A 23,077-nucleotide genomic window follows, 5' to 3' on the forward strand; every position below is an offset into this window, starting at 1 on the left:
AAATTGGTTAGTTTAAATACAAATTATCTTAGTAAACTAGTTAAGTTAAACAAATCTAAAACTGTTTGCATTAATGTCAAACTAATTTATATTTAGTGAGCACTAAGTTTATATTCAAGATTCTTTTTGGAATCGGTTTAGAATCTGTGGTTCTACTACCTCAAAGCCAGTATTCTATCATCAGACCATTAGGGCCCCAAATATTCCCTGGATATATACAAAAAAACTGCTAAGAAAATCTCTTTCTCGTCAGTATAAAATCTTTTCTCATGATTGTTTCATATACCTGATGTTTAAATATAAAAAAAATATATCATCTAATAAATTAGTTTCCAAAAATTAACATCATAGTAAGTTTAAATAGAAATAAAGAATGAATAGTTCTAGTATTTGCATACACATAATACCGATAATTCCATTGATTCATAAGGATAATATAAAATAGCTGCTTTTTCATAGCATGTTAAAATATCCTATATTCAATTGTTGCTCTTAAAATAAATAAACATTTATCTGGTTTGCATTAGTAGCACGATTTATTTTTGTTCATTCATGATATTTATAAGTTGTATGCTCAGATATCTTTATAAATATTCATAAATTATAAGAATTTATAACCTAGAATTTTATTTGAAATATTACCATTAAAATTATTTATCATAAATAAATAAGAAAATAAACTAATGCTTTTGAATAAAAATATTCGTAAATCCTTGCTGAGTTCTGCACTATAAGTATGGCTGTCTAAATCTTCGATTACAGAATACTGCAAAATGGGAATAAGCGTATTAAAGTTAAAATATATCTAAATTATTAGCAAAACACAAAAAAGTAGTGCTTAGATATGAAAAAATCTTCAGTGTCATTTATGAAGAAAAGAGAAAAAAATTACCAAGGAGTTAACACTCGTCTCAAACATTTTCAAACCAGCTGACTCTTCTAATTCCAATTTCCTTTCACTGATTCGTTCCTAGAAATGAAGCAAATGATAACATTCTCTGTTACAATATTCTGATTATTAATAAAACAGTAATTACATACATTTATTAAGAAAAGAGAATTTCAAGTTATACATTTGATTATAACCAGAAATATTATAGATATTGGCAATCCAGATTGATTGTACGTAGACTAGTAAAGCAACCGCCTTTGCCGTGAATGATGTATTATGATTGTGATCATCTTAAGGCAATAGAAAGAGATCTATGAAATTAAATCTTTCATTTTTAATGACAGAGATTCTTTGCGCAGAATATTTATTATTAATTTTTAAAAAGAAGTTTAATTATAATCAATCACTTTTAAATATACCGGGATGGAGCGTTCCCCGAAATGTCAATGAAAGTTGTCAATGCATGTAGTAATCAGAGTCTTATATTTATAATAAATCTTTCGTTTTCTTGAAGAAATTCGTGTCTTTATAAACATTGATAATTGTATTCAAATGTAGAGGAGATTTTAACTGCAAATAAAAATTTTATTTATTCAACTGGGGCAATAAAATAAATTCATTTTCAAAATTTAAACGTATTTCAGGAATCCTTTGCAAAGTTTAACTCATAAAAATTCCACAAATTATTATCTGAAAAATTCTGAAGAATATATTAAAAACCTTAAAGTCATTAGATTCATTTAAAGTGCTTTAGAACAGTAATTTCATTTAAAATTCCTGATAAATTAATTTTATTTTCAAAGAAAAAAGAATGAGATAAAAAATACTTGTTTTATTTATTTGAAATTGTAAAAAAAATTATTACGTTACCTGCCAAATAAATAAAGCTTGTCATATTTGATATGCCCTGTTATATAAGAGGCTAAAATGCTTTTATTCAAAACAATGTTACTTGTTAAAAAATAAATAAATAACACATTACGCTGTAACATTTGTAATGGATTCAATTTATGTGACTTTGCAGTCACGTAACAAAAATAAATATGCTAATAATTAGTCAGACTATTTTATTCCACAGTGCAAAAAATATTGTATTTATGACTTCTAATTAACTGGGTGATAAATTGGAATGTATATTCATTTCAAAAAATAAAGAATCATTTATATAAACAATGAAATATCGTATATTTGTGAAAAAGGTATCATCATTATAGTAAGAAGAATTTTTCTTCTAAAGAAAAAAATAAAGCAAAAAATAATGCTCGTTCACTTCAACTTAATGTGAAAACAATTCATTATTCTACACTTAATAATGCAATTGCATCTTAAAATTAAATCAGAAGAATAAGGCTTTATTATGCCATACTTTTTTTAAACTATAAAATTCGAATTTATTTAAAATGTGGATGATTGAAAAAGTGTGTAATACAGCTTTATTGTCTTATAAAATCTTTTCTATCATAACACTCATTTAGTTAGATTTTATTATTTTCTTTCAAAATGCTACATTTGATTATTTCCTGTTAAAAATAACGTCGCTATATATCATTGTTTTGAAAAGTTCGAATTTCGAACAGTAAGCCGCTATTCCTTATCGGGCATATGTTAATTCGGTCACATGAGTCCTTCCGTTATCTTTTTATTTGACAGTTCACTCAGAATTATGAAAACCCAAACACGTTTTCATAAAATAAACAAATAATGTGCCAAGCAACATGCCAGTCATCCGAATGTTTTAATTAGAATTGCTAAGGAAAATGGAGGTCATATGAGTTCGTTCAGTATGCTCGTATCAAAGTGGTATTCGAAAGTATGCTACATTTTGGGAAAAGTATTTTCATAAGTAAATATTTTTAAAAAAATCAAATTTTCAATTTAAAATGCTTTAAAAATAAGAAATAAACATAAAAAAGAATTTTACCATTACAAAATAAGAAAATGAATTTAATGTTCCTATTTAGAAAATTCTATAATTTAAAACAATAAAATGTTTCAAAGTAACCTTTTTTCTGAAAAAAAAGCGAAAATAAAAATATTTTTTTCTTTGTGGTTAGAAGAATATATATATATGAATAAGAAATTTCATTCTAATTTATGAAATAGAAAAATTCGACGAACAATGTGTAAGTAGAATTTAGAATCATTATTACCATCAATTCCACTTACTTGAAAATTTTCCCATTGTTGATCTAGAGCACGAATTCGATTTATCATTTTTTCACTTTGATCTGGATATGAGCTTATAACGCTGTAAAAAGATATTATGATTCAATTTCTGCTACAAATGTATTAGACATATTATACGCTAATAATGCAAGTTTTTATTCTTACTTCTCAGCCAGAACATGAGCCTGTTTCACTCGCTCTTCAGCTGGTATCAACTCTCTATCAATTGCCTATAAGTAAAATATAATTTTGCTTTGAGTACATAATTTCTGAATATAATACATATTATAATATAATTATTTATTTTATTGAGCACGTCCCCTCATCGATAGGAGGTAGGCGAACCCACCGTTTTTGTACCCATTCAAGTGACGAGAACCAACCATCACACTGGAAACTTATCCTCATCTCTGAGATACCCCCCCCCCAGTTGTAGCTATATGAATAACAAAATTAAAATTGCATTATTCTAAAAATAAAACAATTGCGTTGTTACTTTGCTGTTTCACTCTTTTATAGAATTTGTGTTATATTCACAAATAATTTTTGAACATTTCATAAAGAAAAGATTATGAACAATATTGATAATTTATACTAGCAGTAATATTTATTTCCTCTAGGTCGCTATTAGTTATTTCATTAATAATGTAGATTAATTCTCGTCTGAAGGGTAGATTCAGGGTAGGGTCTGAAGGGTAAAGGTAGATTAATCTATATTATTAATATAGATTAATTCTCGTCTGAAGGGTAGACAGCTGTATTTATTTAAAAAATTAGTACCATAAACTTGAAGTTTTATTCTGATGATGCTATACTTTCGGTTTTAATTAGAAGATTTTGATAAAAAAATTTTCTTCTTTAACTAGTATTTCTTAAAGAAATTAACCTTTTTATGTTATAAAAACCATACATCTGTTAATTCCTAGAAACAAGTTCGTTTTTCAAAATTGCAAGAACAAAGCGAAGGTGGAAATGTTTCAGTAAAATTTTTGGCTAGGAAATTTTAATGTTCAGAACAGCTGTAACCAAAAACGAGATGTAAAATAAAAAATTTCGAAATATTTTTTTTAAATTGCAATCTTTTCAATTTTCTGAAATTTTATTTCTTTTTTAAAAAAAGTATATTTCGTTTCGAAACGACAATTTTTGCAGGAGAATAAACGACTGAATTTTTTAATTTTCTGGTATTTCTGGTTGAAAAGGTAAACAATGATATTTTTGCTGAAACAGCAAAAAAAAAAAAAAGAACGAGTCTTTTTTTTTTTTCCCCTCCATTCTTTCTTTTCCAAGAATGCATTTTTCCCCCCTTTCAGTCCCATTATTTTTTTAAAAACAAGTTATTTCCTCTATTATTCCAGTTTCATAAAAATGGATTTCATAATTCTCAGAATTTTTAACCCTATGCTGTGTGATTTTTTTTTCTTGTTTTTCAACAACAATTCTGTAAATCTGTAAAAATGAGTGAAATAATGTAGGAAATATAATTTATTTGACTTATTGATTAATAAAACATTAATAGTCGAATTAAAAGCCCCTCATTCTTTTTTAAAATTAAATTATCATATTTTTAAGTAAATTATTTTAGTAATTAATTATTAATTTATCCAGAATTAATTAAAAAAGAAAAGTATGGAAATAAGAACACTTTTATTTATACTTTTAATTAATTTTAAGAAGATCATCATTATAAAATAAAAATTACCATAATAAAGAAACTCCTATCAAGATGTAAATTTGAGTCCTAAAAGCGAATAAATTAAATAAAATTACTTATATTTATTTTGTTTTCAGAGCAAAGTTAAATTCAATGTTATTTGCCTTTCCTAAACTCTTCGTAATTTGTACTCTGTAATTCCTAATACATAATATTTTATATTATGGATATGAAACCTAAATTTAGTTTCAAAAAATAACTGGTAATCGAAAAAGGTTCAATATGTTACCAAAATCAATAATTCTTGAAATTTATATTTTTAACATTCTATATTAAAGAATATAATTTTTTATTTTATCTAGGAATTGATCTCACATCGTTAACAATAGTAGATTTATAAGGTTACAATCAATTACCGACTGAGATGATATAACTTACTTCTTGTTTACGACGCAAAGTATCAATGCTATCGATTTCATCAACAACTTCATAGTTTTCTTTCTCGCATTTTTCTTTTAACCAATTGATGGTATCGTCACAGATTCGGTGTGAAACTAACAAACTATAAGGAAAGGAAATTAAGTACTTTTAGCTTATTTTTCATAAGTGTTAAAAGTGAACCTTCATCTTACTCTCCAATGTGGTATAAAACTATATAATATAATACGAAAATGTATTTCAGATATTAATTCATTCATTAATCTGAATTTTTTTTAAAGTTGTTAAGTAAAAATATTTGAAATTTCCTGAAACATAGAAAGTTTTTAAGTTATTTTCGCGTTTTTTCCAAATGCCTATGTTGTTATCGAATCAAAAAAGAGCACAGACAAATATTTTTTTTCTTTTAATATCTTTCCTATATCAACAAGTAAAAATGAAGTTTCCCCATCAGAATCCTCAATTTACTGTAACATATTTTTTCTCATAATATGTATTCCTGATGCTATTCTTAATCATATATTTGCCCTCATTTTTGTATTATTATTATTTGTTCATAAAGCGAAAAAAAATATCTAACCTACGTTTCTTCCCGCATTGTGAAACGCTGAGTGGTGACTTTATGAACAGTGTTACATAAATTCGTCCTGCAGTTTTATGGTGAAAGAAATTCGACTCATCGAGTAATGAAAAATGCGCTTCATTTCACAAGAAGACACAATGCACAGGCAAGAAAACAAAAGAAATCTCTAATCCAAAAACAGTAATAGCAAGAGGGCACAATTAGAACTCGCTTCTCGAAAACAAAGAGAGATTGAATCACTTCAGCCTTCTCTTGTTTATATAGGTTTTCTGGCAAAGCATGGATTTTCCAAAAGAATTTACAGATCTCAGTTCCTAATAGAGATGGAGCCAGATTTCTCGCATTTACTAGAACTTTCAGTTTTGTCACCAGAGTCGCCAAATGGTCCCTAAGGCCGTGTTGTATTGAGCTAACATCTATTAACACCATCTATAAATCTTTCCAAGTATGAGATTAATTATGCAAGAGATGGTATTACAGATTCTTGACAATATGCGTAGGATGAACATGCGTAGAATGTTCGGAACAAGCTGAAAAAATCCATAATTCGCAAATAGTTAAAGATGGAAAATTTTGGGTTATTTATAGATAAAGAAAGAATGAAAGGAGAATTTTTTTAATAAGACCAGAATTTAACAATAGCATAGTTAACTATTTAAACTATAGGCTGGTTTTTCAATTGCTGAAATGATATGATACAAAGAAAAAAGTGTGGCTGGAGTATGGTTTACAAATGCTCAATGTGTCGGCCTTCTTTCAGGATCAAAGAAGAAGAATAATTCTTTTTAAAAAAAAGTAAGCTATATTTTTACATTTGAGGTTCTGCTACTATGAGAAAAAGTGATTAATTCGATATAAGATGTGGTTCTTTGTTATTGTGTTTTAAATGGCATAGAATCTAAGAAAAATTCTTTCTTAAATTTTTACTTTATTTTATCAGACAATGAAGCTCTTTTTACTGAGCAACCAAACATCATTTAGGCGGATTTCTAGATGTCACAAAAAGAGAATAATTTAGCTTGTGTTGGAAAATATTCTTAAATAGAGTCTATTTATGCTCACACAGCAAATTCAGCCCTCAATTTAATTTTGGAATTCATTTCGCTTATTTTATTTGCTGATACCAATATTAGGCCATATTGCAGCCTACGATAACGTGTGGCTAGATTACCGCATGTGCATTTAATTTTTGTCATGTGACTGTGACTCACGTGAATTTATTACATTGTTTTGACATGCGATTGTGACCTACTTGCATTGATTCCGTTACTTTTGCCATCTGACTATGACTCACATGAATTGATTCTATTATGATCAATAAACTCACCTCGTGAAACCTTTCAAATTCTTTTCTTTGAAGCTTGTAATATCATGCAAGTGCTGCCATCTGAAACATAATTCATATTATTTGAGATTTTTGTCTGCTTATTGCACTATTTTGTCATCGACTTATCACATAATTTATATCATAAAAATTATTTGAATTGGAGATAGCATACTGCCATACCTTCGATATACATCATCGAATAGAATTCTTGCAGTCTGTGCGTGTTCAGAGTTTTCATCTTCGAGCGTTTCGCATAGCGTTTTAAGTTGTTCGATGACTAAACCGTGAGAAGCCAAGTCTGTTATGAATCCCTGAAATAATTTGAAAATAATTTGGTTTATCAGTAGCAAGACCTCATTATTTTAGAACTTATACTTTTATAAATAACTTTGAATCTTAATTGTGAAGATTCTATAGAAACTTTATCACACAGATTTGGCATTCGGTAGCTATTGTGAAAAAAAAATCTATATAATAATCTGAATTAATAATAATCAAACCATGTCTATAATGCAAAAATATTGTAGGGTTTTTTTATATGGAAAAAAATTTAGCATACCTCAAAGCATTTCTCAACTTCATCGGCATCTTTACCGAAGTCATTTGTGTTTATGATGCGTTCCTGAAAGATAATATAATAAATATCTGTCTGATTTTTTCCAAAAGAAATATATCTTAAAATATAACTAACTTTTTCTTTAATTTACCTTCATTCGCATCCATTTTTCCATTTCTTCACAACCATTTTTGAAACGGAAAAACATGCAATTATGCTGCAGCCGTTGTCGTCTTTCCTGAAATATAGAAATAATGTTTTTGACAAATGTAGTAGTTTCAGATTAATTTTTCTCAAGATTTTGCATATAAGAACCAATATTGACAATGTTGATTATTTTTAATCTAGCACGTTTTACTTTTCATTAATTTGCCAGTTTCATCAAATGAAGAATGTTAAGGAATTCCTGGTAGTTTATTATGAGTAAAGTAAAATGCTCAATCCTGGAGAAAGCAATAATTAAATTAGAAAACCAATGAAAAATGTGAATATCCTTGTTAAATGAGGGAATGAAGTCCTATAAATTTGATAAAAAAAGCGAAATCCTGAATATAGAATCTCTACCGGGCTACAAAGATGGAACAATCTTAGGATATCAAAATAGAGGCAATCAATCAGAATAAAATAACTAATTACTCCATAATTAGAATATAAATATTTAAGTAACAGATCTTTATTCATAAATCTTCGATGTTCGATTTGCAGACGATTTAAACTGTCATTTTTTTTCTCGCTTACTTGATGAAAGCAAGGGCGAATTAAAGCCAAAGCTCAGTAGGTACAGACCAGACGCCCAGGGCTGAAATAAGACCCTTGAAGTTGTATTTTTATATCAATAGATTTAGTTTTTCTCTAAGCTCTTCAAATTATTTTCCAGTCAACACTTACTCATAAAGCTGACATTCACTCATTAGATAGAAGGGTAAGATTCCACTTCTATTATTATCAAATATTTTAGCAATCATTTGTTCTATGTTTAGTGTATAGAACAATGATACGAGTTCTATATATAAGATTAATTCATCTCTTCTATTCATTGAACCATTTCTGATAGTCACATAGCGGAAATGAAAAATCATCACTTCTTAATTCAATATATTTCTTTCTCTCTCGCTTGTTTTAAGCCTACTAAACATCATTTGAGACCCTTATCTGATATGTTCCCTTCTATTTTTTTTTATCATAAATCATCAAGATATATTTTGAAAAGTAAGAAACAGTGTAAAAGAATGAAATAACCTCATGTTTCTGAATTATGTTAAACTTGAAAATTTTGCTGCCTACTTAAAATTTAAACACATTTGGGAAGAACGCTGTTCGGAGTTCGAACCACTGAATAATGAAGAAATGATCTTTAAAAGATGTGAATGTGCTATGATTGAATATAAAAAATTCAGAGAGCTCCAAAGATAACCACACCAATAACTACTATAACATGCCGATTGCTGTCTGATAGAAAATTCGCTATGTATGATAGTTTTAGTATAGTATTACTTGTTTTCGATTTCCGAACTGCATTGAATTTGCCATTTTATGTAGACTATTTTAATATATCAGATTGCATGCAGGTATCGATGTGTTTAAAAACCGGTAAACTGAAACCGATAGACTGCTTTTCTGGCGCATTACAGATGTTCAATAAGAGAATGAAAGAATGACTTTGCAAACTTCCTCTGGATGCCAAAAATTAGTTTGTATTCAGTTCGAGAGAGAATGATATTGCATACTAATATGTTAGCATTAAACTATCGCTTGATAATATCGAATTTGGTTATTGTAAAAGAGTAAAATTTCATAAATGATCTGAAAATATACCTTCAACATATTCAGAAAGTAAACAATATCGCGAATGAGAGATCAGATTTCTATTATAGAGCATATTTTTATATTGGAATAATATACGAAAAAATTTTCTGAGTGTACCATTACATTATAAGCAATCAATACTATCATTTTCAATATTCCAGTTTGTATTGTTACTATTCGTGTCTACCTAATTTCAACAGCTGAGCTTTCATGCAATGACTTTAACTGCTTCTTTTTTCCCCCAAAAAAAAACATTTTAATCTCGGTAGCTGGATTAATCTATACAGGCCTCAGCAAGAACAATCGATTAATAGAAAGTACTTATTCTCACAAAAGTCAGATATGAACAAACACAAGATAAAAGTTAAAACCATATGTAGGGGATTAACAGCAACAAAGATGGAGAGCCTAACAATTGGAAAGCAGTTAATTGTTAACTTATTAAATGTTTATTTAACAATAAAATTTTTATTTTACTAATGTTACATTATTCACTGTATTATTATCATTTCTAGGACTTAAAAATCAGCTTATATATATTTTTTTTTCATCAGCTTCGTTTTATTCTCATGTTCAGCGTTTTCTGCAATTAATTAAAATAAATGTTTTGCTATAATTAAGATGAATGGGAACGTAATTTTGTAAAACGTCTTTTTTTTATTATTATTAACTAGATTTTAAGAAGCTAATTTCTACATTTAATATGGAGATCATGAATATCCAAACTCCATATATACATAATAATTGGAGATAAAAGCTGTTAAATAAAGCCTGAGCACAGATGAGAGTTCAAAACATTCACGTCCGTGCAATAAATATGATCATTAGTGATAAAATTAATTAAAATTTTCAATGTTCCAATTATTGCCAGTGGTTAAGAATGGATTTCTCGAGCACAACCAGTAATTAGGAAATAAACTCTGAAGTATCACTTGTAGTTTGGAAATGAGCCCTTACCACGAGTGGTTATAAAATGAATTATCACTTTACCAAATAAATCATCAGAACTAAGCTCTGTATGCAAAACACTTTTAAATGTGTAGGGAACATACATTTCATATGTTGCATTGAATGTAGAGAGCACTTCGCCATCAATAAGAAACAATGCAATGTTGAACAAAAGAAACTAATATGTTTTTTATCTTACAAATAAATATAAATGTGCTTAGCACTGCAGAGCAGAGCTATTGAATATATATTATGAGTACTTTATTAAATTAGTAACCATATTTTTATTTCTTCCTATTTTGAGGTATTTATTTTAACTTGCTTTTTGCGACCACTTGCCTGCACAGTACGCAAAAAAATGGTTCCATAATATAAATTCTAAAGTTAAAATATTTTTTAACACACCTTTAATTATTACTTTGTAAGGGAATGTAGGCATTATCATCAGCGCATTAATAACATAGAATCAATGTTTCGGTTTTTCAAAGTATGAGTTCACTACATTTCAACGAAATTTTCTTATTCAGTTTCAACTTATGAAGTACTTACTTCACATTTTCTCTGAAGTTCAGAAAAGGAGCTTTCAATCTGAGCCTGACGATCATAGATTTGCGCTTTGGTAAGTGTTTGACTCCTTGAATCCTCTAAAAAAATATAATTTTATTATAATGTAAGCTATTCAAATGTTATATACTGCAGAGCAAATTCGTAAAAAAAATTAGTCGCACTGAAGATAGTTTGGAGAATATACACCCATTTGCAATTTTCCAGCATAATTTTTACTCGCTTGAATGACTTTCAACTACTGATATGAAGAACGTGGTATGTCCAAAAAAAAATTCCCATAATGAAATAATTCCACCATGTATCTAAACGCTATCTACATAAAAATCCATTGAAAACTTAACGATGATAAGAATTAATATCCCACAGTAAATTGCAGTGAGAGCTGCATCTGGAATATAAAAACGAATTCTACCTGGCTGTATAATGCATTACAAAAAAAAGCTAAAAGGTCCCAGAAAACCTCCCCAGTTTTAGAAAATGCTTACATTAAAAATTTACAATTTCTATGGAAAGAATACTGAGTATAAATTCTGTACACCATTTTTGAGCATAAAATGTATAAATTAAAAATGAATGAATCTTTCTTCTGCAGCTCTTTCACCAAATTTAAATGGTTTTGTAAAATCGCTTTGATTTTTCTATTTAACCAATACCAATACTTCAGAACAATATTCTCTTAATTATTTAGTTGAGGACCCCATAAACTGTTTTACAATTCATTGTGCAAAATTATATTCCGTTTCTTTGATATTAATAAGATTTGATGAAAAAAACAGAAAAGAAATGTGGACTATCCGTATTAAGAAACGTAAAGGCGCACCATCACTTCTGTGTGGTGTGAACTTTATTGACAAATCTGTCTAAGCCAAGACAGACTTGTCATACCCAACCTCAAAACTAAAACTTTGGTAATGATTTATTGTTAATCTAAGCATTTGTCTATTTTAAATGTTCTGTGAATATATAATGTTAAAGTATTAAATTTAATTATTTCAAAAGAACTAACTGGTGTTGAAGAATTTTTTTTTCTCTTTCTTTCTTCAGAGCCAGAGTTTATTGCTCTTTGACATAGGTAATGTTAAAAGATATCACGAAGTTCAAATAATTCATATTTTATTAATTAAAATTATGGCCGTGAGTAAACTATGAAAAAAATCCAAAACTTTGAACAAAAGCTACTCAAAACTTCAAACAAAAGCTTGGATAAATTATGAGAAAATATTATAGCTCTTGAGTATTTATTTCGTAATGTATTCTTTGGTAAATATCTATACTTTTTGAAATTCAAATAATGCTTCCAAAATTGTGAAAAAAAAAAACAAGGAGCAAATGAATTATTCCACACTTCCGTGTTCTGATCTATTGTTTGAAATTGCATCAACTAGCGTGAAATAACGAAAGCAAGTAAACTGTAATTTTTCTACTTCCGTGTTCCATCGGACTTAATTGCCGTTTTGAAAACTGCTCATTGTTCTTGAAGGTCAGCTCAAGTCTTATTCGTAGAGAATTTCGTTTTATTACGATTTTCGAAGATTGCATTTTCGATTTCGATTTTAATGAATTTGTAGAGACAAAAAATGAAACAAATTAAATTATTAAAAATTAATATTATTTTTTAAAATTTTTTTAGTACTGAACTTCTATTAAAAGGCTAAAAAATCCTAAAAAAGTATTATAACATTAGAATATTTGGAAATCAATTCTTTAGTAACTGTTTCTATTGTCTGAAAATGGCTAATTCATTTAAAATCAAGAATAAATCTGAAGGAAAGGAATTTTACATTTTCGTCTTTGGATTAATTATTCGAAATTGCATCAATTAATTTAAAATGATTGATTAATCTGATCTGATTTAATTACCAATCAGAGAAATGCACATTATACTTGAAGGCCATGGAATATCTTGTGAATGGAAAATTTCATTATCATTGTTCATAAAATTGAACTTTGCAGCAAAATTTTAATGAATTCGTAGAACTAGAAAAATGATCAAAAGCAGTTCATTACGATTTAATGTACCTTTTCTAAAGTCAGCGTCCATTTTTATCGTTCTATTAATTTTTTCATGTTTTGTTCAATAATAATACTTTATAACCAGAAGGTTTAATTGGTTTAATGGCACAAAAGCCAAATTTGAACTTGAAGCATCAATGTATCACTGAAAAACACAGATATGTGACTAAAAATTTATCACTCAGAAAGCAAATAGATTTTACCTTCCAAAATGTTGAAATGCGGTTGCGATGTTTTCATTGGAGATGCCAGTGCTGTACTCTTGTCAAAATAGGGCGGCTAAAAAAAGTATATTTGAACGGTTTAACTCTCATTAGGTAATTTTTAATGAAAATGTTGTCCAGAAATTTTCAATTCGTTTAGATTTAGCTAGATTATTAAATATTACCTTTTCATAAGAAACATTACAAATTTTGTTGGCTTCCTGGCGCAGGCGTTGTATTTCCGAGACGTTTGTAGAAATTTCTCTTTGTATGTTGGCGTGTCGTCGTAATAAAGCCTAAGTAGAATAAGAGAAAAAAACACTGAAGTGGATTTAAATGAAATCATGTTCAAAATTATATAAAAATGACAATAAAACAAAATAAATTTCTTTTTTATTTGCGCTATAATTAATATATACAATTTCTTAAAAATTAAAAAAAATGATTAATTTGAGCAATTAAAAGAAATTAAACTATGCAGACTTTGAAAGTCTACCATGGGTTATATAAAGAATAAAATCAAAGTTGAATTTCGTCACCAAACATTTTCGAAAATGGAATATAAAAATGTCTACAACATGGATTGCATATTTACAACAACTGTGATTATTTAATAATGCATTCCTAGTTATTGGTTATTGATAAAACTATTTGTAATTACTCTTGAAGAATGTTATTTGATTTAATATATCTTACTTTGCATGTTAGTTCATCGAATCCACAATCCAGACTAGACAATATGTGAAGTTTTTCTGAAATCCACGAATCACCTTCATCCGCATCAGCTAAATACTAAAAAAGGATATATATATATATATATATATATATATATATATATATATATATATATATATATATATATATATATATATATATATATATATATAACAATGAAAAACAATACGGAAAAAAAATTTGAGTAGAAAATATCTTATTGTAGTCCAATTTAGTCAAACCATTAGGCAACATTCCAGACATATCTACAGGGATTTCTAAAATTATCGGCAATTTCAATTAAACATCTTAATTTCGAAATGCCCTGGCTGAATCCAGATTTTTCCTCAGGGCCTTATGCAAAACTCCTAGTGCTTCTCTTTTTCAAAATAATTTTCCCTTTTTCATAGATAGGCAAAAATAAATGAAATACGTTTTAGGTCGTATAAAAGTTTATTGAGGAGACTTTATAAATATAAAAAAAAACTAATTACAATAAATACAATGATTAATCCAGTTAAACACTACATATTTTCTCGAATAGTGAAATTGCAGTTACTCTCATTTTCTTATCTACATTGATTTCCGTATTGTATTTTAATTTTATAACTATAATTGCTGAGAAATGAAACTAAAATTTGCCAAACTTCATAACTCGTGAAAATTATGTGATATTTCACGGCATGCCTGTGAAGAATTCAAGGTTCCCCAAGGCCCCCTCGGTTTACTATTTATTGAAGCTCTAACAAAAGGCTTTACTATCATATCTATATTACATAAAGGTGAATCATAGAATAAATGTTAGAATATTTAATAGAATTAAAAATTTGAAAAGAAGTTAATTGTGTTTGATAAAAAAAAAAAATAAGGAGATGCTGACGGAACGCTTTATTTCCGTCTTTGCGTTATTGCTTAGGGGTATTTTAAATTTGAACATTATTACAAACTTTCAGGTATCTGTTAGAATTCTCATTTACCTAAGTTAATCAGTTACAGAGTAGGAAAGTTGATTTTGTGTATGCCTCTTATCTTTATTTTCTCCGCGCTAAACATTATTAATAAATCAATTAGTATTTGAACTTTCTTTTTATTATGATAAATGTGAAAATATAAACGTTTAATAATTGTTAAACGTTTATATTGCTTTCTAAATTACATTAATCTGGGATACATTTTGTTATGCTCAGTCTGAAAACAAATAAAATAAATCTAATGCCAATACCTCACAAAGGATAGGCAAAATTATATGAACAATTTCGCAGATGGATAATTTGTAAAATATTAATTGCAAAGTACTGATTAAGTGGTAGATTAAAATTGTATTGTATTTTAAATTTACAGATAGCTAGCCATAGTGGCTTCAAGTCCATAACTGAGAAAGGTGTAATTCGATGTTTTTCACCCTTCTTAGTATGTTCTGAATAAAGAATGTCAAAAACCTCTAAAAATTTCAAAAAAAAAAATTCTGTGATTTCTTGAAATAAATTCCACCGCTGAAATACTACGAAATTTTGGTTAAAAATAACAGAAAAGTGTTTTAAAAAAAGCAAAACTTGTACTACTCTTGGTTTGATAGAAGATAATTTGCTCACAAATATATGGTAAGAACTAATCTAATGATCACACAAGATAACAAAGACAGCTTCAACAAACATTTGCAAAAAAAAAAAAGTAATCCTTTAGTGCTCCACTATCTTATGTTTGATTTGAAAACTATGTTTAATAAACCTTCTTTTTGCCAAATAATTGATGTCCATCCTGTGTATTATTCAGCTGAATTATCACAAAAAATCAATACTCGTGCAATTGATACTCTATTAAAATTAATGTTCCCCAGTATAATATTTTTTTTATTTACTTATTGACACAACTACATAATTTTCAATACTGGCTCTTTCTTCAATGATAAGACAAATACCCACATTTTTATTCATAATCATATAAAGACTCACTTCATTGTTTTCGACTATTTCCCTATGACTAACTAATCATATGGAAAACCCCGACAGTGACTGTGAGGCATACAAAACAACGGTTTTTGTGACTCAAGTTAAGTGATAATTGGTATAGCGTGAAGTAATTGCTTTCACAGCAATATTTCGTTTTGCAGTGAGTAGGAAAACATCTGCCCCTCTGAAACAGCTGAAGGGTAAAAGTCAAAGCAATATGTGGGGAACAGACGGATATTTCGTCGAATTTTATCCATCAAAGCATGGAAATATAAATTGCACAAATGGCTGCACCTATAAAGGTTTCTCATTATTGCACGAAAATAATATCATTGGTAGGCTTCGAAAAGTTAGACCTGTTCAGACAGAGAAAAATCATATTACGTGGGCGATAGCGTGGAAGCAACAGACAATAGACCAGTAACCGTGAAAATTTTGATATGGTCTGATGAATCATCTCTTCCTGCTTTTTGGTGTTAAATCGTATTTATGAATGGATATCACTAGATTGAACCTACCTGTTTGAACCCCTCTGTCAAATATAACGGCAATTTTTGCTTCACTGAGTTTGTAACATAATAGCTCTTCATATAAAATTTCGAGCGACGGCTTCTAGACAGTGATCCGCGGCTTCTAGACTTACTTTTTGAAAGGCTATTCAGATTGATGTATAGGATATATAATCAATAACGATAATGCAATATAATTGGTATATTTTCTAAAAATGCAAAGAAAAAGCTATGCTTAGTATATGCCTACTTTAAAATTATAATTATCCATCAAAAAACTCTATAGCTATTTTGTGGCATTTAAATTAGCTATAGAGTTTATAGTTTATATATAGCCACGCATTTTAAATTTAAATCTGTTATACGTGCTTTTAGTATTATAGCATCCCTTCCGTAATTAAGCCCAAATTAAACATTGTGTTGCGATAAATGACGTATTGAACAAAAGATGAAATATTTTTAAAAAATTATAAAAGTAAATACGCAATTAATACAATTAAGATTAAAAAGATGCCACAAATGGAAAAAATTTATCAATATTAATTCAAAGAATAGATTATACTGGATGTGAACTTAGCGATAGGAACTCCAAAATTATTTGAATATTTACGAATGCTTTTTTATGAGAAAAATGAAGTAATTGCATTCATCAAATAAGAACATTATCTTGTTTTTCTTGTAAAAAGTTTAGATGAAAATTTCATCCGCTGTTATCATATTCTCTTTTATAGTGACTTAAAAAAGAGTAAGTTAGTATTGACTGCGATTTTCAAATATTTCTTGTTTTAATTTGAATATTTTATGAGCAAATATGTCTTTGTATTCATTTATTAGCGAATAATGATTCTTTGTTGTTATTCAAGCAATTTTCTGTAGCTTTTCTAAGATATTTCAAATGCTGAGATGCTTCAAAGAAATTAAGTTTATCGAATTTTTCTATTGAAATATATAATAGGTTTATTTTTATTCAGTATTATAAACTTCACATCGCTCTTTTGAAAGAATAATACAATTATAAAATTTCTGTTTATTTATTTTTTAATTAAATGGAAATCACATATATTTCTTTTAGAAATGACGTCACAGTTTCAATCTCAATATTTACCATAGAAGATGTTATTTGCAGCCAACGTCTCGTTATTTCCTGAGCGATAGATTTTAATAAGCAAACTTAACGCGTCTCTTTTAACATTACATTTTTTTTTTTTTTGTTATGACGCAATATATAGCATTTTCAATTAGGAATTTAGTTTAAATACACTATTTTCAAAGATTTATTCATATATTAATCAGAAAATCTCTAAATTGTTGTTTAGTAACGATAAATCTCGATCTAAATCCTTCCAATTTCGAAAGAAAAACTGATGTTTTAGCATAATTTGAAAGAGATAAATACATAATGCATTCTAGATAACAGAAGCGTTTAGTCCAGTTCAATTATATTAACATACCGTTTTAAAGCAACACTAGGGCTATTTCAGGACGGACCTCGTAATTCTGAACAGCGGTCAGATGACGAGGACGACACCTGAGCTGGCACCACCCTCTCCAAGCTTCTGAACCACACCAGGAGGACGTTTGTTCCCGACGGATTTAATGTTCACCAGACCCGCTTACACGACAGCTTTTGCCGTGGAATCGACTTTCGAACATGAAACCCTCCGGTCCCGAAGCCGACCTCTTACTACCATGCCTCCGCGGCCCCGGATTACAGAAGCGGAAGGACAAGTATAAAAAGAAAGCAAGTGAAGTATACGTAATAAAATCATAAATAATTAAAGCTTCCATTAAAAATTTTTTATATATAATTTGCTTGGAAGTTACATCATGATTTAAAAATTTTCAAACATCCTAATCCTAAACATCGTAGTATGACAATAATTTAGGATTGATTCCTTTGCATTGTCTACTTTTGGCTTGTTCGCGTCAGCTGTAACATTCTGTGCGAAACAAAGTTTATATCAAGTAATTTACAGAAACATTGCCAGCCTGTTTCTCAATTCATCTATCAGTTGTTTATAGTATTAATTTCTTTCATTTGTTCTTTTTCCACATAATTATTTTTATATCATGCAATTTTCAAAAAAAAAAAAAAAAAATGCCAGCCTAAAAACAATATCATGTTTTTTTTTCCTAAAAAAAGAAAAGAAAAGAAGAAAAGGTTGGACTTTTTCGATGGGCACATTGAAAATTATTTCTTCTCGTCAGATCAATGAGCCATGATTAGACAGAAAATACAAAAAAAAGTACCTGGTATGCTTGAATAGCGAATGCAATTTTTTCTCCTTTTGTTTTATAGGATTCTTCAAGAGCATCTAATGCTTTCGTTAGTCTTGGATCCTTTATTTCTTCGGAAAGTTCCTTTTTTAATTTCAAGTCAGACCCTAGAGACTGAAAAAATAAAGAATATTACATCAGAAAAATTTTTCAAATATAAAATAATAATAATTGTGATAGTTTTATATACTTCAAAACGAAAGTAAAGTATTTGAATAAAGCTTGGAATTATAATACAAATTTTTTTTCAAGTGATATTTAGTAATTATATTAAATTGTGTCTTCTCTACTTAAGACCATCAACACTTAGAGCCAACAAACAACAACAAAATTTCAAATTTCAAAATAAAATTGATTTCAGATTGCATTTTTATTTACATTACGTCTACATATCCATATCTTGACCAATGCTTACCTCGGACGAGCGTTCAATATATCAAAATAAGAAAACAAATTTTGTTTTTCATTAGAAAATGTTTAAATTCGAATGGCAACGCAGTTGTTGCCTTACATGTGGTCGTTTGTCTTATCAGTTTTCAAATGAAACTTGGAGACAATTGCTTCGGATCTGGTGAAGTTGCTGAAAAAGTTGATTTTTTCCCCTTACTTCAAAGAAAGTGTGTTTTTTTCTTTCTTTTGTAAATGTTTAGCTTATTTTCCATCTATTTCTATACCTGACACACATATTTAAAGGTTTTTTTCTTATAAATAAAAGCACAAATCATTGTCTGAAAGAAAATTAAATAATATAAGATTAAAAGTAGGTGCTCAACCTCGACTAAATGCATCATTATCTACCTCTGCCAGAGTAAATAGTGTAGAGCAGTGTTATAATAAAATGAAAAAATATGTTTCATCTTTATCATAAATAAATACACAAAACATTATTTAAAAGTTGCTGAAGACGTGGAAACTGAAGAAATCGCTGTAAAATTCCCAAGAAAGAAATAAAATGTATCTGTATGGCCAAATATTGAAGTTTTTTCAATATAAAAATTAAAGATTCTGTCAATTTTTTACCCGCATTGTTAATTTTCCGCTCAGGCTTGTACAAATTCCCAGGTTCATTTTGTTGTTACAATATCTAATAGTTTAGTTTTTCTAGTTCGAAGTATTGTTCACGTGTTTGCATCTTTGTCCTTTTATAAATAACTTGTATTAATTTGCTGAAATAGTAACAATATAATTTGTCTTTCTTAACTCTTTCTTTTAAAACTATCAGCTGTTTCTACTAGTCTAAGTCATTAATATATAATTTGCTTTAGAGTACACAAAACTTTGTAACTGATTGCCCACATATTTTTAACAAATTCTTCTTTCTTTTTTTTTATTTGTGATATTGTTCAACAATTGTGCTTAAAGTATTCTGCAATAATATTGAAACGTTTAGCTTTGTACCAAATTGACTAGTGATAATGGGCTATTTTATTTCCCCGGTCAATATACACCTTATGGAATTGTCTAAGATATTAACCTCGGTCAAAAATGAAATGTTATGTAGTGTTAGATTTATAATATTATGTGACAGGTACGAGAGGGCCTTTCTACAACATATTATGCTTTTTTACATGTTATTTACAAAATATATGCGTGCATTAATTGAATTTTTGCATTATACCAACAATTTTCATAATGCGTTTTAATGAAATTGGCTCGGCTTACAACCAGTTCGATTTACTATTAGTTAGATGGAACTCGGTCGTAAATCAAGGAGGATTTGTATGAGAAATTGTAGATTCTCTCTATTTTCGGACCAAATGACCACGAATAACCAAATGAGCTTCGGTTATCCGTATGGCTCTTGAGGTCAAAATAAATCAAGAAGGGAAAAATACAAATATTTTAAATATTAAATGGTTGCGTTTTAGATATAAATGTGCTAGCCTTCAAAATTAGAATTATGTATGATACCAGCAATTAGTATTTTGAACAAAAATATATACGTCAGAAGCAGATTGTTTGATATTATAAAGCTTTTTCTGTTGCTCGAAATTGCGTTGGAACATGTGTTATGCCATTCGTCGGTGATGCGGTCGTTCCTAGATTTCTCCGTGCTATCATTTTGAGTTGTCCTTTGCTATAATATAGCAATAAATATATATCTCAGAAAAGTATCGTCGTGGTAAAGCCAACAACATTAAAAAAAATTCCTAAACACAAAAATAAGTAAAATATCAATTATTTCTATTTTTGGACACTAATAAATTATTACATATCATTTTCTTGATATTTACTTACTTTTATTATAGTTTTTAAAAAATACACACAAAAATTGCCTTAAGTGAATCTTGATCTGCATACCTTGTGTTTCTTTTGAAGATTTAGAGCCCCTTGTAAATCTTTACAGTTAATATCGGAATCACAATAAAGTTTCTTTTCATGAATCCATGCCATCATTTCTTCTATATGTTCAAGCTGTTGGTTTCTTTTTAAAAGCTCTTCTAGAGATTCTCGACGACTTGCAGATGCATCTAGCAAGCTGTAAAATCAACTTATTAAAACTGTACAATATTTTAAACTTTTATTTAAATAAATATTGGAAAATAAATACAACGTCCCTTTGCATCGTACCCCACTAACTACTTTCTAAACCATTAATAATGGCATATAGTTGCAGTTGAAAAAAATGCTTTAAATGTTGTAAAGAAAAATATTTTATGTTGTTTCTGTCAGTAAATAGACTGCTAAAAAATTAAAAAGCTAACATTTTTATACATTTCCAAATTCCTATTTGCGATAGTTAATAAAAGTAACTAATTAAATTTGCTCTTGGGAAAGTAAGTTGCCTATTTATTCATCTATTACAAGGCCTTGTTAATTGCTATGAAATATATGTTTTCTTTAAATTGAAATTCCCCGAAAAATTAATTTACTATTATCACTTAGTAGGTATTTTTAACCAGCAAATTTTTAAAAATAATTAAAACTTCAAAATGATGCACCATCTTGAATGGTGCCTGAGAGAAGCTATCCAAGTGCAAAGGGTCAACGAAAAATTAACTTGGTCTGTTTCGGCAGCTAATTAGCAAATCTTTTTCATTAATGGATCAATAATATTTTACTAAATATGCTTTGTTGGATTTCGGAGCTATACAAAATACGCAATTTTTTCAGTAATATTTGTATTTTCTCAAAGAACATAAAATATAATTCTTAAAGTTTAGAACTTAATCTGACGTTGACAGAATTGAATCTTAGAAATTAGCTGTTTGGAAATGATTAGAGTGGCCAGACACCTTGTACATGCGCAAAGATTTAGATTCATTTAACTGCTTTGCAATACCATAGTTGGCTTTTTGTAAAGAATCCTTACGGTATTTAAAGTGAAAAGAATTTAGGATTAAATTTATGAATAGACTTTGTATTTCTGGTTAGTAATAGGCATTGCTTTTTTTTTTAATTACTTCCTCCAATAATAAAATTTCAGTGTGATAAAAAAAAAAAGAGATACTGGATTATTAGGTCCAGGAAAACAACTCGGAACTATTTCAACTTTATAAATAATTTATATTGCATAATTGGCTTATAATATATGTTACACTGAATATAGAAACAAACACGCCATTGAATAATACTTTAAGAATTGCATATATATATAAGAGAAAAAAAGAAAGGAAGAAAGACTAAAAAAAAATTCTGAAAAAAAAAAGTTTCATTCTTTAATTTTGTGAAATTTATTGAAATTCTAAGATCAATAAAAATCCAAGTTTGATATCTCATTAACCACAAGATTTTAAATAAATCATCTACTAAATAAACTGGCTAATATGAACTATGAAACACAATTCCGTGGAGTTCACTCCGATTAATTCGTAATCATGATCTAAGTTTCAAATTTATTTCTGATTCCCAGCTGCCTGTGCTTATCTCAGTCTGAGATACCAGTCAGTGAACCTGTTCCCAAACTCCTGAGGCAAAATTTTGTTAGTGATTAACTGATCATCTAAATGTTTACTTCTATTAAGCTTTCTATGCTTGTGTTATGTGATTAATTAAAGTTAACACGTTGGCTTCCGAGTGAATTACCTATGATCCAAGCTCGCTTTCTAATTAGATGTCCCCTTGTCTACTCAGTTAAGAGAGAGCAAAATATGGGTAGCATCTAATTAGATACATGTCTAATTCACAGGCTTCAATCGTGGCAGAGGAAGCCGCGGTCGCCGGGTGGTAAGATCTAGGCTTCGGAATCGAAGGGTTTCAGTTTCGAAACCCGATTCCATCGAAGAATCGTCGTGTAGGCGGGTCTGGTGCAAGTTAAATCCGTTGGGGCCAAACGTCCTCCCACTGGTGTGGTGTGGTGTGGTGTGGTGTGGAAAAGGGGGTTGCAGGCTCAGGTGTCATCCTCGTCATTTGACAGCGGTTCAAAATTACGAGGTCTGTCCCAAAAAATAGCCCCAGTGTTGCTTTAAAAACGGGACATTAATGTAAGTGAAATGAACTGAACTGAACTCAGTCGCGGCAGAGAATGTGTTAAA

At 28.7% G+C, this 23,077-nt stretch overlaps 1 protein-coding gene across 2 annotated transcripts in view; it reads right to left on the reverse strand.

The window, feature by feature from the left end:
- LOC129958123 (spectrin beta chain, non-erythrocytic 1-like) overlaps positions 1–23,077 on the reverse strand; it is a 143,207-nt gene that overhangs the window by 81,639 nt on the left and 38,491 nt on the right. For both annotated transcript variants that reach the window (XM_056070320.1, XM_056070319.1), the window contains exons 13-26: positions 20,904–21,081; positions 18,576–18,716; positions 13,850–13,945; positions 13,339–13,449; positions 13,154–13,229; positions 10,920–11,014; positions 7,768–7,854; positions 7,620–7,682; positions 7,241–7,371; positions 7,061–7,120; positions 5,151–5,274; positions 3,224–3,288; positions 3,059–3,140; positions 893–970 (exon numbers count right to left, since the gene is read on the reverse strand). In XM_056070320.1, the coding sequence (XP_055926295.1) occupies positions 893–970; positions 3,059–3,140; positions 3,224–3,288; positions 5,151–5,274; positions 7,061–7,120; positions 7,241–7,371; positions 7,620–7,682; positions 7,768–7,854; positions 10,920–11,014; positions 13,154–13,229; positions 13,339–13,449; positions 13,850–13,945; positions 18,576–18,716; positions 20,904–21,081 (1,387 nt within the window). The remainder of the gene's footprint in view (positions 1–892; positions 971–3,058; positions 3,141–3,223; positions 3,289–5,150; positions 5,275–7,060; positions 7,121–7,240; positions 7,372–7,619; positions 7,683–7,767; positions 7,855–10,919; positions 11,015–13,153; positions 13,230–13,338; positions 13,450–13,849; positions 13,946–18,575; positions 18,717–20,903; positions 21,082–23,077) is intronic.

The sequence above is a fragment of the Argiope bruennichi genome, chromosome X1 (assembly GCF_947563725.1).
Source record: "Argiope bruennichi chromosome X1, qqArgBrue1.1, whole genome shotgun sequence".
Taxonomy (NCBI): domain Eukaryota; kingdom Metazoa; phylum Arthropoda; class Arachnida; order Araneae; family Araneidae; genus Argiope; species Argiope bruennichi.